Below are 17,527 nucleotides of genomic sequence, written 5' to 3' on the forward strand. Positions count from 1 at the left end.
CAGCTGCTGGGGCACCTGGATAGCCCCTGCTCGTGTCTGACACTGCGCCCCAGGTGAGGGGAAGACACCTGTCCTGGCTTTTCCCCATTCGAACAGGGCCCTGTGGGATGCTGGCTGCAACCGCATTTTGGGAATTGAGTCCACAGGCTTCTTTAAAAAGGAAAGAAAAGCCAGCCGCCTGCTGGCGGGTGCACAAGGGGGCTGGCAGGTGTATGGGACCATCTAGCACTCGGGTTACAGGGAAGTTTCCGTTCCTGCCCCTGAGGAAGCTCCCTGGGCCCTGATTGGCTCGGGCTGAGCGGCTTCTGCTCTCTCCAAGGAGAGCCCGGTATAATAGAAACCCGGGCCGTGAGCTCAGACCCGCGGAGGCCGGAGGAAGCACCTGGGGCTCCCTCTTCCCGGGCCAGGCGTGCCCACCCAGGTGCCCGGCGGCGCAGGGGGTGCGCCAGGGCCAGGAGGCTGACACGGCCTAGACACCCCACAAGTCCAGCGGCACCCCGAGGCCGCGGGACCCCAGGCGGGGAGAGCGGGACCCCAGTCCCGTGTCCCCGACCCTGCAATGATGGGCGAGGCCCGGGCCGGTGGGGACCCGGCGCTGCGCCGCCTCCTGAGGCTGCACCGCACGGAGATAGCCGTGGCCGTGGACAGCGCCTTCCCGCTGCTGCACGCGCTGGTCGACCACGACGTGGTCCCCGAGGACAAATTCCAGGTGGGCCCCTATCCAGACCAGCGACCCAGCAACACGCCCCAGCCTTCCCCACGCCCGCGCCCAGGAGCGGGCAAGGTCGCGGAAGACCCGTTCCAGAGGGACCCTCCCCAGCCCCGCCCCTCCCCACTCTCCCGCCCCCAAGCCCCAGCGCCAGGGTAAGGTCCCTGCCGCTAACCCGCAGCCTGCCCCACGCCCCACCCGCCAGCGGAGCGAACGGTCTCCAAGACAAGTTCCGGTGCCCCCCCAGATCCCCAAAGCCCCCTCCCAGCCCTCCCCAAGCCTCCCTCCAAGTTGAGCCCAGTCTCCTAAGATGAATTCCAGGTGGCCCCCCACCTCACCCCAGCACCCCCCTGCCATCCCCCACCTGCCCCAAGCCAAGGGGATGGACACAGGTGCCCAAGTCTCCAGCGGCCTCCTCGGGGTCAGCATCTGCCCTCTGGTCCCGCAGTGGAGCCGGCAGGAAGGGGGGTACCCGGGAAGGGCGGGGCCCCCATTCCCGCTCTGCTTCAGGAGACGCTGCGTCTGAAGGAGAAGGAGGGCTGCCCACAGGCCTTCCACGCGCTCCTCTCGTGGCTCCTGACCCAGGACGCGGCCGTCATCCTGGACTTCTGGAGGGTCCTCTTCAAGGACTACAACCTGGAGAGATACCCCCGGCTGCAGCCCATCCTAGACGGCTTCCCCAAAGGTGGGGGGCGCTGGGGGCTGGGTCCCGGCCGCAGCCCATCCTAGACGGCTTCCCCAAAGGTGGGGGCACTGGGGCTGGGTCCCGGCCGGCTCGGCCTCCCTCCCTGGGGCTGGCAGCAGGAGTCATCCTCTGAGCCCCAGCTGGACTGTGAGAGGGGAGGCGTGGGGCTGTTTAGGGAGCCCCGGACACCACCTAGACCATCTTGGCTTCTAAGAGCAAAGAGCTGAGGCCTCACCTGCCTGAACGGGGCGTCGGTTCTGGGCTTGAAGCTCAGCCTCCGGCCCTGCACACGCCCGCAGATGTGGACCTCAGCCAGCCCCGGAAGGGGAGGAGGCCCCCGGCTGGCCCCAAGGCCACCGTGCTGCTGCCCAGGCCTCCCACCAAGAGGAAGGCCCTGGAGGAACCGAGGGCCACCCCGCCGGCAGCTCTGTCCCCGAGGGGCACCTCCAGCCCAGGTACCCAGCTTGAGGAGCCGGTGGGCTCACAGATCCCCTCACGGAGCCCTACACCCCCTGACCACTCCCCCTCCCTGACCTGGTCCGGGAGCATCTGTCCCTCCTGCTTGGCCCAGAGTCAGCCTGGCAGAGGTCCCTCTGGGGACTTGGACGGACCCCCTGTATGAGCCCCGCAGCCCTTGTTGACCCCCGGGCCCTGTGAGTAGGCAGGTGGGTGTACTTCCTGTCTCCTGATGTGGACACCAGAGCCCGGTAAAGCAAGGGGACACACCAGAGTCCGGGAGACCCCACCTGGCACTCTCCCACCTGCGCCCTGGCGTTGGCCCAGCAGCGGGAGGAGGGCCAGGCTGTCCCTGCTCCCCGACAGGCTCCCACATCAAGGCCAAGCCCTCCAAGAAGTCAGAGAGCAACGCAGAGCCACAGCGCCTCCCGCTGGGCAACGGTGAGCCAGGCCCCAGGTCTGGGGGTCAGGGGTCCGTCTTGGGAGCTGGGACCATGCTGGCCTGGGGTCACCCCACCTATGCCCCTCTGAGTGCCCCATCCTTCAGGGCCAGCTCCGACCCTGCTTCCTCCAGAGAATACCCCCTGTCCCTTGGCCAGAGGCAACCTGGGACCTGGAGACCTCCCATGGGCCCCTGGTGCTGGCCTGAGGGCAGGCTCTGGGGACCCTGCCTCCCTCCCAGCCCAGCCCAGGGCCACATCCCAGCGTCTCTGTTCATTCCCGCCAGCTGGGTTCGGACGGCTCGTACACCACACACCAGACCACACCACATACGTGTACACGCACACGCACACGCACTCCATGGCCCGTCTCTGCACTTACGTGTGGGCTGGCTGTCTGTCTGTGGAGGGGCTGGACACCCTCCCCAGCCTGCCCTGTGTGGAAAGAAGGAAGGATTCTGCTGCCCAGACGCCCCGCACTCCCCACTGCCCGTGCTCAGGAGCCATCGTCCCAACAGGTGACCCCCCGTTTGGTGCTCCTTTCCCCAGGAATTCAGGCCATGTCCGCTTCAGTCCAGAGAGCCATGGCCGTGTCATCTGGGGACGTCCCAGGAGCCCGTGGGGCCGTGGAGGGGATCCTTATCCAGCAGGTGTTTGAGGCAGGTAGACGGCGCTTGGGGAGGGGCTGCCAGGGATCCACGTCCCGCTCAGCTCCCCGGTGGCTCCGGAGCATGGACAAGGCACCCCTACTCCCTGCAGTGGGTCTGCCGTCTCTGGAGCGGATGCTCTGGGCAGGGCTTGGGGAACTCCTGGACTCTAAGCTGGACAACCTGCGGCCCCAGCCCCGCCCGCCCCATCCTTGCAGCTCCTCCTTCCTCCACTCCCTGTGCCGCACACCCTCTGGGGACGCCGAGGACCCTGGGAGCTGGTGCGGGCTCCAGGCTCACCCACAAGGGACGGTCCCAAGTAGTTTCCTAGGGCTGTTATGACGAGTTGCCACAAACGGGGTGGCTTAAAGCAACAGAAACACCAAAATCAAGGTGTGGGCGGGGCCGGGCTTGCTCCCTCCGAGGCTCTAGGGCAGAGGCTTCTCTGCTTCCTCCAGCTCATGGCAACCCCCATGCCCCGGCTTGTGGTCACATCACTCCAGCTCCTCGCCACAGAGGCTCCTCCCTGTGTCTCTCTGCGTCCTCTCGTCTTCTCATAAGGATGCTGTCCTTGGACTTCGGTCCAGTGCAAGTCCATCTTAACATCTACAAAGACCCTACTTGCGAATAAGGCTGCATTCCGAGACTCCGAGTGGATGAGAATTTGGGAGACGTGCTTCCCCCCAGCAGAGAATCCCTGCTGTGTTCAGGACCCGGGGCCCAGAGCTGACTGGGGTGGGGTTTGTGGGGGGAGGAACAGCCAGCTGTAGAGCCTCCCTGCCAGGCCCCCCCCCCCCCGACCCGTCTCCTCCCAGGTGGCTCCAAGAAGTGCATCCAGGTTGGGGGGGAGTTTTACACTCCCAGCAAGTTTGAAGACCCCAGCGGGGCAAAGAACAAGACCCGAAGCGGCAGCAGCCTGAAGACGTTGGTCCGAGCCAAGGGGACCCAGGCTCCTGCCCCTGTGAGCGCTGCTGGGACCGCCCCTGGGGAGGCCTGGCCCTCGGCCCCTCCCCCAGCACCCGGGGCAGCAGCGTCCTGTCACCTCTGGTGGGGAGCTCTGCTGGGGCTGGGGACTGCCCCTCCCGCCCGAATGCCTCCCCTGCTGGTGACCCTCTCTCTTCTCCCTGGCAGGGTGGAGGCGATTCGAGGGCAGGCCAGCGGGACAGGGCCCCGGGACCCCCTGCCCTTCCCAGTGAGCCCCAGCTGCACCAGGTAACGCTCAGAGCGCCCCCAGGATCCTGAGGGCGGGGCCTCCTGCCGATTTGCCGCTTGTCCAGGGCAGTCACTCCAGGGACCGGAGGACAGAGGTCTAAGCTTCTGTTCACAGGGTGGAACACTTTACTTTTAATAGCATTTTTTTCTGATAATACGCAATTGTAAAAATTCACATAAGTTAGAGCACGTGAGTCCTCCCAGGCTCTTAAAAGCACAGCGCTCGGTCCAGCTGCCAGCTGCCCACGCCTCACAGTTGGGCCCTTGGTATGGCTGCGTCCCCTGCTAGGAGCCAGGAACCCAAGCGTCACGTACGCCCTTGGGCTCCCAGCACCGTTTCTGCCGGGGATCCCGACACCCCCGCCAGGCGCTGTGCTGGCCCCCGGGGAACGAGGAAATGAGAAGGACTCACGCCTGCCCCCAGGAGCTCCTGGGCTGCTGGGGCCTGGGGGGGGGGTTGCTACAATGAGTGCGCTCATCACTGTGAGGGGCTGCCCAGCCCTGTAGTCCCCGGGGGGCTTCTGAAGGAAGTGGCGTCCAGGGGGGCACGGTGGGTGCTATCCAGGCAAGGGCGCAAGCAGGCCTCAGGCGGAGGGGACAGCGGGTGACCAGGGCCAACGGGAACACCGCTGGGCCTGCCCCTCCGCTGCCCCGTGGGTGTGGCCGTGTGGTCTTGGGGCCGCCTGGAGCACAGGCACCCGCGAGGAACCAGCCTTCCTTAAGGACCGTTCTTCCCAAGAGGGATGGGCCAGCAGGTGTTCGGGGCTAGAGTCTCAGAGGTGGGGGGGCCTTGGGGAGCCCTGGGGAGCAGGCAGTCAGGGCGGGATTTCAGCAGGGAGCCGGCGAGGGGCGTCTCTCGGGGAGGGCGCTGCCCCATCCCGGGTCTTCCAGACGCCGCGTGTCTCTCACCCGCGCCAGAAGAACGAGGATGAGTGTGCGGCGTGCAGGGACGGCGGGGAGCTCCTCTGCTGCGACGGCTGCCCCCGCGCCTTCCACCTGGCCTGCCTGACGCCCCCGCTCCACCAGATCCCCAGGTGGGCCTGGCCCCGCCCAGCCTCCTCACTGGCCCGCCCTGAGTGGGAGGCCGCCAGCAGTGTCTCCACTCCAGGGATGGGCAGTGAGGCCAGCCTGGGAGGGGGCCTTGGCTCAGGTCGCCGGCCGGTGGGGCTGGGGCCCGGGATCCTCCCACCCATGTCCCCGCGTGGCCGCGCTGTCCCCCCCAGCCTGGCCAGCAGGCCGCTGAGGCCCAAGGCAAGGGACGGCCGTCCCGTCCCATCTCGCCCCATCTCCCCCAGCCCAGAGCGCCACAAGCAGCCGACCAGCGGCACTAAGCAGGGTCTGACTCCAAGTCGGGCTGGGGAGCACAGAGGCCGCAGAGCTGCCCCCCAAGGGCCGGTGGGGGCCCAGGCTAGGTCCAGCGCAAGGCCCCCTGCCCCGGCCCTCCGGGACAGCGCTGTCCGCTACCAGCAGCTTCCGCAGGTCAGGGCGGCCTGGGTGCAGGGCGGAGCGCTGGGTGGGCATTCTCGCCCCGACCCTGCCCCGCTCACCGCACGACCTTGACCAGGTCACATCTCTGGCCGGGTCATCCCTCAGCTCTGCTCAATGCTGCCCGCCTTCCATTCTCTTCCTTCCTGCCCTTGACCGGCCCCTGTTCTGCTGGGCACCGTCCCCCCGTGGAATCGAGGGAGGCCAGCCTCGGGAGGCCCGACCTGCAAGGCAGGGCCCGCGAGAGCCAGGCACAAGCCAGGCCGCGGCAGGTTCGCGGGTGTCGGGAATGCTTGGGGCTCATCCGAGAAGCACTCGGGGGACGTGCCAGGCTGGCGAGGGCCGCCCCAGCAGGCTTAGCTACCCCAGCATCCCGGGCTCTCCTGCTCACCGGCCGGGCAGGCCCTTCCCCCGTGGCTCTGCCCGTTCCCCTTAGTTTTCCCATCGGGGAACGGAAAGGGTGACCTGGAGAAGCCCTCAGGCCTCCCCTGTGTTGCGGGCTTGGGAGTCCACTGTCCCCTCTGCCTCGCCCTGCATGTCTCTGGCCGGTGACAACGCGACCAGTGGGACCTGGAGGTGCTCCAGCTGCCTCCAGGGAAGAGCCCAGCGGGACCTGCCCCGGACTGAGGAGCCCCGGCCCCAGGAGCCGCCTGCAGAGACCCCGGTACACACAGGCCCACTCCCAGGCCCTCTGTCTGCCGCTGCCTGCCTCCTGGCCGCTCCTGTGGGTCGGGCCTGCCCCAGCCAGAGAGCCACGTGCCCCCCACCCTGGCCTGGCCCCGTCAATTCCGCTTTCTCCTGTGGGACCACGGGGGCGCAGGCCACCGGGAAGTGGCCCTTACAACGGCCCCGCTTCTCAGTCCTCTGCTTCGGGGGCCTTCAGCTCCATCAGCCCAACACAGGGGACGCACTTCGACCACCGATAACATTCTCCGAAAATGTTTTAAGTGTTCTGTTACCGCAAAGTCACAACGGATACGATGCGTGCCCCAGCATATGCCGAGTGTGTACTCCGACAGCCCGTGAGGGCCACGGGGCCCCGCCTTTAGATGGGGAAAGGGTCAGGGAACTTGCTGGGACCACAGAGCCGGGAACGGCACCCGGGCCTTTCCCACCCAATGTGGCGCTCTTCCCCACGACGCCAGCCCCCGGTTCCCAGGGCCCCAGTGGTCACTAACTCCTGGGTGGTGCTGGGCAAGTCCCCTGCAACACCTCTCAGAACCGACCCTCCGGTTCCAGGTCCTCCTGGCACTGAGGTCAGCGGGAGAGGAGGCCAGGGGACCGCCCAGCGAGCGCCCCACTGGAATGGATGCTGCGGTCACCTACAAGCACCTGCTGGCCTCACCTCCTGCAGCCCCCCCGCTTGTGCTGGACCCCTCGGCCCTGCACCCCCTCTTGTGTGTGGGCCCTGAGGGGCAGCAGGTGAGCGGGGTGATGGGGTCAGGGTGGCTGTCTTCAGGGAGCTCAGGGTCTACAGGGGCAGCCCGGTGAGCCTGAAACAGGACAGTGACAGGCGGGGGTAAGGAGGTAGGATTCAGATGGAGGTTAGGGGTGGGGGCCGCGGGGAGGGCGGGTGGAGGAGGCTGGAGGGAGGCCCAGGGGCTCTTGGGGTTGCTAGATCACCCAGAACGAGGTGCGGGCTCTGTGGGGGAGGGTGAAGGGAAGGGGGCTGCTGGAGGGATTCCAGAGGACGCGACCGTTCTCTCATCACTCTCGAAAGCCCCCTCACAAGGGCAGGACGATAAAGTGGGTAGAGTTCGCAGCCCCAGGTCTCCCAGGCCCTCCTGCCTCCTCTGGAACGGACGCCCTTCTGGGTTCCCTTGACTAGCCCTGAAGGGGGTCCGGGCCCACCAAGGGGGACCAAGACGGGACACCTAGTTTCACCAAGCTGCAGCCCAAAGGTGCTGGGGCGCCCTTGACCTCTCTAGTCCTCGATCCCGAAACCTCGGACTCGCCCCCCACCCCGTGCGCCCCTCCCCGGCCCCCGGTCACCCCGCCGTGGTCCGTCTGCAGGGCCCGGCGCCCGGCGCGAGGTGCGGGGTGTGCGGGGACGGCACGGACGCGCTTCGGTGCTCGCACTGCGCCGCCGCCTTCCACTGGCGCTGCCACTTCCCCGCCGGCGCTGCCCGGCCCGGGTGAGTACGGGGCCGGGACCGGGAGGAGGAGGGGGAGGGCCGGCGACCCCCCAACGGCTTTAAGATTGCGGGGTGCAGAGGGCACTCCCAGCCCTGCCCCAGCCCCGGCAGCCTGCAGCCTCTCCTCCGCTCGCCAGGGCCGCCCCGCGCTGCAAATCCTGCTCCGGAGACCCCGCCCCGGCCCCCGGGGAGGGGCCGCCCGCCGCGACTCCCGCCCTGAGCCCCGCCCGCCCGGCTCCCGGGACCCCCAAGCTCATCGCCAAAGCCGCCGCCGCCGGCCCTGGGGCGCAGGTGAGGGAGGACCCCGCATCTCCAGGGGAGGCCCCGGCCCGGGCGCCAGCTTCGCGGGTGTGCACCAAACCTGACCATGTGTTTATTCTGTACATACGATATATTTGTTTAAATCGACTCCCGTCTGATACCTTAAATCTGCAGAGAAAGGCAACCCTCCCAAGCCACAGCGGCTATGCAGCCGCCGGTTGGGGTTGGTTGCAGGCCCAGAGCTCCGCTAACCCCCCAGCTGCCCTGGCCCCTTCCGCACCCCCCGGAGTGCCCTGTGCAGGGAGCGCCATCCTCATCCTCGCGGTGGGGCGGGGCAGGGGAGAGCGGAAGGAGAGACGTGTGACTCCACCCGTGTCATCTCGCCTCCAATCCTCCAGCGGCCTTGGGCCCTGGGACCTTGGGGAGGAGGGACCAGCCTCACTGGACCTTCGCTTCCCAGGGCTCCCTCAGAGGCAGGGAGGCCCGTGTGTCTCCTCCTCAGAGGCCTGCGGAAGGTGGCGCATCTGCCCCGACTGCCCACAGCAGGGGCCTTCCTGCCCACATCCCTGCCCCCGAAGAATCCTTGGGGGCCCGGGGTGGTGATGTCCTACCCCCGTCCATGGTCCGTCCTACCTCCCAGTCCCGCCTCGTAATCCCCTGCACGCATGGTGGGTGACAGGGCACCCCAGGCGCCGGGCACAAGAGGGCTCACACCTACTGGCGTTCCGCTCCTTCTGGAAGCCTCTCTCCGGATCCCCAGCCCTCTGCACTGTGTGTGCCAAGCCCTCACCCAGGGCTAGTGGCATCAAGGGCTGGAGAAGGTCCCGAGGTTTGGCTGATCTGAGCTACAGACTGGGCCATTGCATGTGGTTCCACTTAGCACGGCCTCGCTCCGCCTAGCCCGCGAGCCAGGGGGGGTGTGCCACGTCCCCAGCTCTGGCCCTCGCCCCTCAGGGGCACGGTTGGCCCCGCAGGCTTGTTGGGTGGCTGAAGGGTGGCTGTGGGACCAGGCTCTTTCCTGTCTGGGCCTCACGTTTCCCATCGGTGACAGGGTCCCTTCCAGCTGGTCCTTGCCCCAGAGGGGTGGCAGGGACCTGGCCAGGCAGCCCCGAGCTCACCCGCGCCCACTCTGCCTCCGGAGCGGATGTTAGAATTCAGTTCCCGGGGTCCCGCCTGGAGGAGCGCGCAGCACCCCACTGCCCTGGCGCGGACACCGCCTCGAACCGCTGCTGCTGCCTCTGTAGGGAGTCCTGCTGCTGTGGGGATGAGCCCGGCAGGGGTGCGGAAGGTGGCCTGACCTCCTCCCTTTGCTGGGTTCCAGGCGGGGGACGATTCTGCTGTTCACGAGCCAGTTCTGCACAGGGATGACCTGGAGTCCCTCCTGAGTGAGGTAACACGTCACCTGGCTGGGGCCACACCCGCCCCCCTCCGCCTCCGCCTCCGCGGCCTCTGAAGCAGCCAGCTCTCAGGCCACGGGAGCAGCTGGACGCCACAGGCCCACGTCACCCCAGATGGCGCTGGCCCCTCCGCGCACAAACGAGCCAGAGCGGGCCCCAAGCTGCTCCCCTTTCTAGCTGCCCTGGAGGTCCCGGGGCCTGGACCCTGGAGAGCTGGCGGCTGCAGGAACCTGCGCCAGGGCCACTGAAGCCTGATGTGGAGGCCGTGACTTTCCCTGGGGCTAGGCACTCTGGGACCACGCCCCCTTGCACATCCCTCCCTCCCCCTCCTCAACCCAGGCCCCTCCACCCGACGATGAACAGCTAGAATCACTGGGAAGAAAAGGTGGCTTTTAGAAAAGGTTAAAGTCCTCCAGCCACCCCCAGACCCCAGGTGGCCAGTACGTGTCCTCAGGGGCCTGGCGTGGCACCTTGGGGATCCCAGCTGACCACGGGGGCCCTGCCTTGGGTGCTGGGCCAAGCACGGGCAGTCCCAGACACTGAAGCTGTCTCTAGAGGCCCCAAGAGGGCCAGGGGTGACCCGAGGTGCCAACATAGGTGGGCAGAGTGGGGCAGATTCACCAGCCCCTGTGGAGCAGGTCACCTCCGTTCTGCTGGAATATCAGGCATTCCCGCGGCGCCTCCAGTCCCGCTGGAGCGTCAGGCCCTGCGCAGAGCTGGGCAGAGTGAGGGAAGGAGCTGGTCCTGCCGAGACATCCGGGAAGAGGCCACCAGTTGACAGAACAGCCGTGGTGGCTGTGCCTGGGCTTACGGGAAGCTCGGAGGAGGAGTGTGGGATGAGGCGTGCCCCCCGTTTCCGCATCTCTGTATAGGAGGGCTGGGTTGGGTAGCACCTTCCCACCACGATGTTTATGACGCAGGTGGCCCTGGAGGCCAGGGCAGGCACGCCTGTGCCCCGAGGTTCTGGCCCAAGCCCCGCTCTCTGCTCTGTCGTGCAGCACTCCTTCGACGGCATCCTGCAGTGGGCCATCCAGAGCATGTCCCGCCCGGTGGCCGAGGCGCCCACCTTCCCCTGCTGATCCAGGACCCCCGCCTTCAGGCAGCGTGGGAGGAGGCGGGCAGCACCTGAGGACGCCGCCAGCGCCAGAGCAGCCCTCACACGCACGGCCACTGGCTTGGAAAGGGACCGAGGGGGAGGTTAGGACCAGGCGCTGCGACGTTCCGAGTGCCGTCGACAGCCAGCCTGTCAGCAGCCGTGCCCGTGGCGGCACAAAGCCGTCGTGTGCGCTGAAATTAAAGTCACTTCTGTGGGTTCGACATGCTCTCCAGTGCAGTGTGCTTGTTTCGGGGCGGGGGGGGTCTGTTCCCCTGTGTTTCTGGTGCCCGTCGTGTAGGCTGAGCTGGCTGGAACAGGAAGAGAATGCCCGGAGCAGGAGTCCCTCTGCTCCACCCTCTGCTGGAGCCCCCAGGGGCTTGCCCTGCCCCCAGCACAGCCCCTGCCCCACGTGGCCTGGCCCCACCCCCCACACGCTCCTAGCTCCTGTGCTCCTCGAAGGGCCAAGCTCGTCCCCACCCCAGGGCCTTTGCACGGGCTTCTCCCTCTGCTCAGAGCTCCTCTGCCTTGGTGCTCCGCATGTCTGTTTTCTCACCTGTGAGATCTCAGCTCCTCGTTCATTCATTCAGAGTCATTTATTCGGGAAACCTTTGCTGTGGCTCTTCTATATGCTGAGCATTAGGGGTCCTAGAGGGACATGCCGGTGACAGGCTACTCACAAGAGGGGGCGACCTCACACAGAAGCAGGAAAGAGGACGGGGTCGGGGGCTGGAAGCTAGAGTGGTGTGTCCGGGGCAGCCATGAGGTCAGCTGATGGGAGCACCGTGGCCGCTGTGGACAGCGCTGTGTTTATTTCGCTCGTGGCACCCACCGCTGGGAGACAGCCCGTCAGAATTGAGTCCTTTCCTAGTGGTGTCTGTCTGCCCTTAAAGAGGCCACTGTGGGACCTGGGACCCTGTCTGGCTCTCAGCCATGTCCCCAGGGCCTGGCACAGATGCTGGGGCGGTGTTGCCTGAAGGAGATGTCAGGGCTGTCGCAGCCCCACCTGCAGAGCCCCCCGTGATAGAAGCCCTGACGGGGGTCAGAGCCCTGCGGAGGGAGGGGTGGCTGCAGGCCTCATGGGCTCTGGGGGCAGAGGCGGGACGTGTGCTGATTTGGCACTTGTGGCTTTTGTCCCCACCCCAGGTGGGGGGCCGGCAGGCAGTAGCAGCAGGAATGGGGGTCCCAGCTCAGGACACACAGCCCTTGGACTTCTGGGGCCTCGTGGCTCACTGAGCCCCTCTGGAGCCCCTCTGTGCCGGGCACACATTAGGTGGCCTCTGCGGGGGCGGCACAGGGCGCGTCGGCCCACCCAGGACAGTACTGGGGAGGGGCTGGCCGATGCCCTCCAGCGGAGGGGGTAACTGCCCCAGGCCACAAGGTCGAGCTGTTTATTCAAACAGGGACGCACTGGTGAGGACACTAGCATCATATGAATGAGTAGACAGCTGTTCCAGGCCGGGCCGGGCTAGGTGGGCAGCAGTGGGGCGAGGGAAGTGGGCAGTGACGGCAGGAGGGACACAGCAGCCGTGGCCGCATGTGGAGCGTCCCAGCTTGGAGGCCAGATCACATCTGTGGACAAGGGAAGGGCCAGAGCGGGGAGGAAACCAGAGTTGAGGCTTGGTGGGGGTGGGGGGATGCCCTGGGCAGGGTCCTCCGGGGTTGGGGGGGGGAATGCCCCAAGCAGGGTCCTCTGGGCTGGGGGGTGGGGAAATGGAGCGGAGGCCCTTCCCGACGCGGCGGGGGTGGGGGGGGCCCTGCTTACCTGAGAGCTGCTCTTCCCCACAGAGCCCAGCTGCTGTCTCTGCCCCCGGCCGCCACCCACCCACAGGACGAAGCAGGGCTGGATGAAGTTTGCAGAGGCCGGTGGGGATGACGTGGTGTGGGTACCATGGCAGTGGTGGAGGAGTATATCGGGGAGCTGACCAGGGTGAACACAGGTGTCACAGACCCCCAGCCCATCGTTGTCACACCCTCCCAGGACCCCCACCGCTGCTGAGCACAGCCGCGGCCGGCCCTCCTCTGAGCCCACTGCAGCCCCGGCACCGCTGGGTCTCACGCCAGGCTCTGGATACCCGGCCTCGTCAGAATCCTTCTGTGGATGGGTCCATGGAGACCCTCCACCGGGGGCTCAGTGCTCCCTTTGGTGGCCTCCACTGCACCCGTGTCACTTTCCACAAGTTCAGGAAATGTCACTTTTGGGAGCTGAGCACGGGGGGCGGGGGGGGTGGGCTCGCGGCAGTCCCGAGTCCCATCTGTCTGTCCGTCTGTGGTGTGCATGGAAGGAAGTGTGGGAAGCAGGAAGCACGCAGGGGCCGTGAGCTGCATCCTTCCCTGCCGTCAGCAGCCTGAGTTTGCTGATGCTGTGTTCGTCCTGCATTTTAAGCAAAGTGGATACAAGGACGAGACAATGACTCCCTGCCCTTTTGCAGCCCCTGCGCTTTGCTTGCTCCTCAGGGGCCGACCGTCCATCCCCTGCTCCTGTCTGTCTGTCTGTCTGTGGGGCCGGAAGCTGGCTTGCACAGCCAGCACCGAACGACTGCCGGCCACGCGACACCCTGAAGCGTGTGTCTGCCCAGTGGGTGAGGGGGCAGCAGCCAGCGGTTTCACGTGTACAGCCCGTCCCCGGGCTCGTTTCTTGGGCTGCTGCGACAAAGTGCCACTGACCGGGGGGCTCAAATGACAGACGTTTATTCTCTCCCAGTCCTGGAGGCTGAATTCCCACATCCGGGTGCGGCAGGGCTGGTCCCTCGCAAAGCCCCCCTCCTGGGCGTGTGGACCACTGTCTCTTCCCTGGGTCCTCACATGGTTGTCCCTCTGTGCAGGTCAGTGTCCCGATCTCCCCTTCTCAGGGGGACACCGGGGCGCATCCTAACAACCCCGTTTACCTTGGCCACCTCCGTGAGATCCTGCTTCCAAGTACGGCCACGTTCTGAGGTGCTGCAGGCTGAGGCTTCAGCGTGTGAGCTGGGTGGGGGCACAGACGCTGCCCTTGACCAGACTCCACCCGGGCTCCTCTGAGCTGGCTCAGGCTTGGCCTCTGTCCTTGGTCCTTAGTTTTGGCAAGAGTCTTGCCAAGTCATTTTCGGGGAGATCCCCATCCTTGGACTCTGATGTCTCTCGATATCTGCTGCATTTCTCATCCCCACCCTCAACAGCTGGTCACCTGGCCCGCCCTCAGGAAGGGCCCCGTCGAGGGGCTTAGCCGCATCCTGCTCTTTGTAATTTCCATCCACTGGCCTCACCTTTGCTCCTTGGCCATAAATCCCCACTTTCCACGTTGTATTCAGAGTTGAGCCGGACCTCTCTCCCCTCCTGCAAACCCCAGTGCAGGGGTCCCCCTAGAACAAAGTTCCTTACCACCTTAGCAAGGGTCACGAGTACCTGTTTCTTTAACAGGGACAGGATTTGGCCATGACACCAACGTCGTTCTTTTCATCTGCACGGGGCTGGCAAAGGTCTTATTTTCCCGCACTTGGTTGGAGGCTTAGCTGTCAGTGTTCTGAAGTTGTTAACAATCTGTGAACAAGGGGTGTGAATTTCATACCCTATCGTGCTGGACCCCTGGACGGGGTCGGGGGTCATCACTAACAAGCGGTGAAGAGCCCGGTGCAGGCGGACGTGTCGGGGGCTGGGTGGGCTTGGGAGCAGACAGCGCTCTGGACACGGTCAGAGTCGAGATAACCGAGCGGGGCTGAGCCCTTGGCGGGTGGTCTGAACTGGACTCGCCCTGTCACCCGAGCTCCGGTCATCTGACTGTCAACCTGAAGCTTCCAGGAGGGTCGCCTCACCTCTGTTAATTCTCTCAGGACGTGCAGTCCCTCTGGGAGGTTGGTGGCAGCACCGCAGGCAGGGGTCTCACAGGGGTCCCGGGGACAGGCACTCAGGGGGGACCAGGCCCCCGGGGGGGCTCTGACAGCCGCTCTGCTCCACCTGCGGCTTTTCCTGCAGCTTGGCTCTAAGCTGCCGGGTAACTGATGACCGCAATGGTGAGCTCCATGCAGCCCCGCTGAAGCCCCCCAGCCCTCCGACAGACACCACCCACCAGAGGACGCCCATCCCAAACATAACACACCCCAGTCTCAGGGAAGCCCCTCGTTCTCGCCACGCCTCCTCTCCATCCCTTCAGGACACAGTCCCCTTTGCCTGGCCACTTGCTCTCTGACCGTCCCCTCCAGACGGTACGTGCCTGGGGCAGGTTTGCACAGAGCCCAGGCTGGCCAGCGCCGCACAATTAGTGAATCCGACTCTGAAAATGAACTAAACGTTCAGTATCCAAGGAGAAATAATCCCAGAGGTTGGGATGTTATCCAGACAGACAATAAGAATGATAACCAAAGCCCGGTGGGTGAACAAGATACTTATTAAATTATATTTATATGTATGTAAAATCCACGTATACACACAGAGTGCATACGTGTGTACATACACTCTGTCCGTCCATCCCCTTATCTCTTTATATATAGAGCGTGTACGTGTGCACTTAGAAAGTGTCTATCTCTCTTCCTATCTATCTACCTATCTATCTATGACAGAGTATGTACAGTTGACCCTTGAACAACTCAGGAGTGACCCCTGTACAGTTGAAAATCTGAGCATAACTTTTGACTCCCTTGAAACTTAATTACTAATAGTCTACTGTTGATCAGAAGTCTTACCGATAACATAAACAGTTGATTAACGTGTATTTTGTATGTTATATGTATATATATATATTTTATGCATTCATGACGTACTTAACTTTTTGGATAATTCTAGGTTATGTGGCTCGTCTGCAAGTTTTTTTTAAATGATCACAAATTTCCAGAAGTTTTTCCAATATATTTATTGAAAAAAGTCTGCATATAAATGGACCCACAGTTCAGACCCATGTTTTCAAGGGTCCCCTGTATATTTATATAGAGACAGAACGTATATAAAAAGAGAGCATATGTCCATAGACGTGTGTATGAATATATGTGTGTACACGCATGTAGACATGCATACGTACATGTGTGTGTATATGCGTGTGTGTGTGTGTATATAGAGGGGAATACTGGAAGAAAACACTGAGAAGATGAGGACAGTTGTGTTGAAACAAGGATTAGAGATGATGTTTCCTTTGTAAACTGTTCTGTCACTCTGGTTGATTTTTAAATAACTTAAAAAGTATGAATTCCAAAAGGCACAGCTGCTTGCCACCGTGTCCCTGCGTCCTGGCTGAGGCGGGCTGGTGCAGCAGGTGGCCAGGCTGTGCTCTCCGTGGCTGGGCAGTCGCCCCCCTTCTGCCCCGAGCCCCGGCTGCCTGGCTTCACGGATCCCTGCACGAGCGGATGTGGGAAAGCCAAGGGCGTCTTCCTCCCGTGTGTTGAAGGGCAGCGTTCCATCCCAAGGAGGCTGAACTCCCGGCACCCTGTTCTCTGCAAATGGCTCCCGTCATTCCAAGGGGGGTGGACGTTACTTTACGGGGCGATCAGGGGCAGCCCTGGGGATGGGGGTGGGACAGGTGCAGCAGCAGTGCTTCCAGAGCTAAAGGGGCGCCCGGGAGGGCAGGGTGTCAGGGGGAAGAGGATCTCCAGCCCCGACTGCCCCCCCAATCTCCCACGGCATGCAGTAGCCCCCCTCCCTCGTTCCCCACCTGCACGCCCAGACCCTCCTGCTGGGCCTCTTAGACACCTCACAGATCTGTCCCCTCTCCACCATCACCGCCCCAGAACAGCCATCACTGCTCACGGCCCCCAGATGCGCCACCCCTCCCTCCATCCTCCACTCAGAGCCGTCTTCCTGAAATTCCTACCCTGTCCTGAACGGAACATTCGGGGGGCTGGAGAGGGGGGCACGGGGCCATCGTACTGCTCTCTCTGCCTACGTGCACGCTTGAATCCTCCACGGCAAAATGGAAAAGCAAGCCAACAAACCCCAGACCACAGGCCTTCAAGGCTCTCCCGAGTTGCAGGGGGATGATCAAAACCCCTCTTCTGCTTTCAGCCAGGTCTGCCCTGCCTCTCTCCCGGAGGGGCCATCCTGGGCACTCACGGTCCCCCCGTCCCCCACCTCCCTGGGCAGGGTCCCCTCCCCGCGTCTCTGTCCAACTTTGTACCCCATGTGCAGCACCTGTGTCTCCTGGGCTCACAGACTATGAGCCTGGAGCAGGCAGACAAGGCTTGTGGTTGGAGCCCAGGAAAGGGTCGTCCCTGTGGTTGACGGGCTGGGATCTGAAGTGCTTCTGCAGCCGGTGCGAACAACCAGGCTGGGCCAGTACAAGGTCGGGGTCCCCCAGTATGCAAGCCGATCTACCCCTCACAGTCTTCCAGAAGAACGGCGGGCTTAAACACGGCCCCCCCGGCCAAGCGTTGAGTGGTCCTGAGGCTTCTGCCGATGAGCCTGGTGGGAGAGGAGGGGTCAGGCTGGCTGATAAATGGAGCCCCCATCCGTCCCTCTCCCCAGCAGAGGTCAGGAGCTCTACTCTGGAGGTCGGGCAGAGTGTCTGGACCTGGGAATGCCATAAACAACTGAGGCAAGGGGTCCACATGGAAAGTGAGTGGCCAGATCACCAGGCAGAAGGCTGCATGAGGGGCTCCAGCCCCTCTTCCAGCTCCTGACGCGATCTTCCCTCCAGACAAGAGGCTGGAAGATTCTTTTCTTGAATCTGACCAACCTAAAGGGACAACAGTTCTGGGGGTTACCCAAAAAATGGCCCAGAAAGCTCACCCTACAGCAAGACTCAACAACCAAAAGTCACATTCAGAGGTTCTGCCTCTTAATCACAGATAGCCAAGGATTCCCAGACATTGGAGAAGCCCCTAGGATGGCAGAGACCAAGACAAAAGGAAAGAAAGAAAGCAGCACAGATGAAAAGAGAGACTCAGAAGGGAGGAATGAATGTTAAAAAAACCAAATAAAACTGTAAGATTCTTAGAGAGATAGGCCCTGTATTCATGAAACAAGAACAAGACTCTGTTAAAAGGAACAGCTCTTGGAAATCAAAACTGTGACGGCAGACACGGAGAACTTTACACCAGGTTGGC

At 63.8% G+C, this 17,527-nt stretch overlaps 1 protein-coding gene across 1 annotated transcript; it reads left to right on the forward strand.

The window, feature by feature from the left end:
* Positions 1-559: 559 nt before the first annotated feature.
* AIRE (autoimmune regulator) lies at positions 560-10,518 on the forward strand (the record flags this gene model as incomplete). The annotated part of the gene is made up of 14 exons (XM_079921475.1): positions 560-709; positions 1,220-1,394; positions 1,694-1,849; positions 2,217-2,291; positions 2,840-2,953; positions 3,753-3,898; positions 4,069-4,149; positions 5,068-5,183; positions 6,199-6,298; positions 6,874-7,056; positions 7,648-7,769; positions 7,907-8,060; positions 9,352-9,420; positions 10,426-10,518. The coding sequence occupies 14 exons, from the start codon at positions 560-562 to the stop codon at positions 10,504-10,506; spliced, it is 1,722 nt and encodes a 573-aa protein (XP_079777601.1). The 3' UTR covers positions 10,507-10,518.
* Between the last annotated feature and the right edge of the window lie 7,009 nt (positions 10,519-17,527).

The sequence above is a fragment of the Stenella coeruleoalba genome (assembly GCF_951394435.1).
Source record: "Stenella coeruleoalba genome assembly, chromosome: 5".
Classification (NCBI taxonomy): Eukaryota; Metazoa; Chordata; class Mammalia; order Artiodactyla; family Delphinidae; genus Stenella; species Stenella coeruleoalba.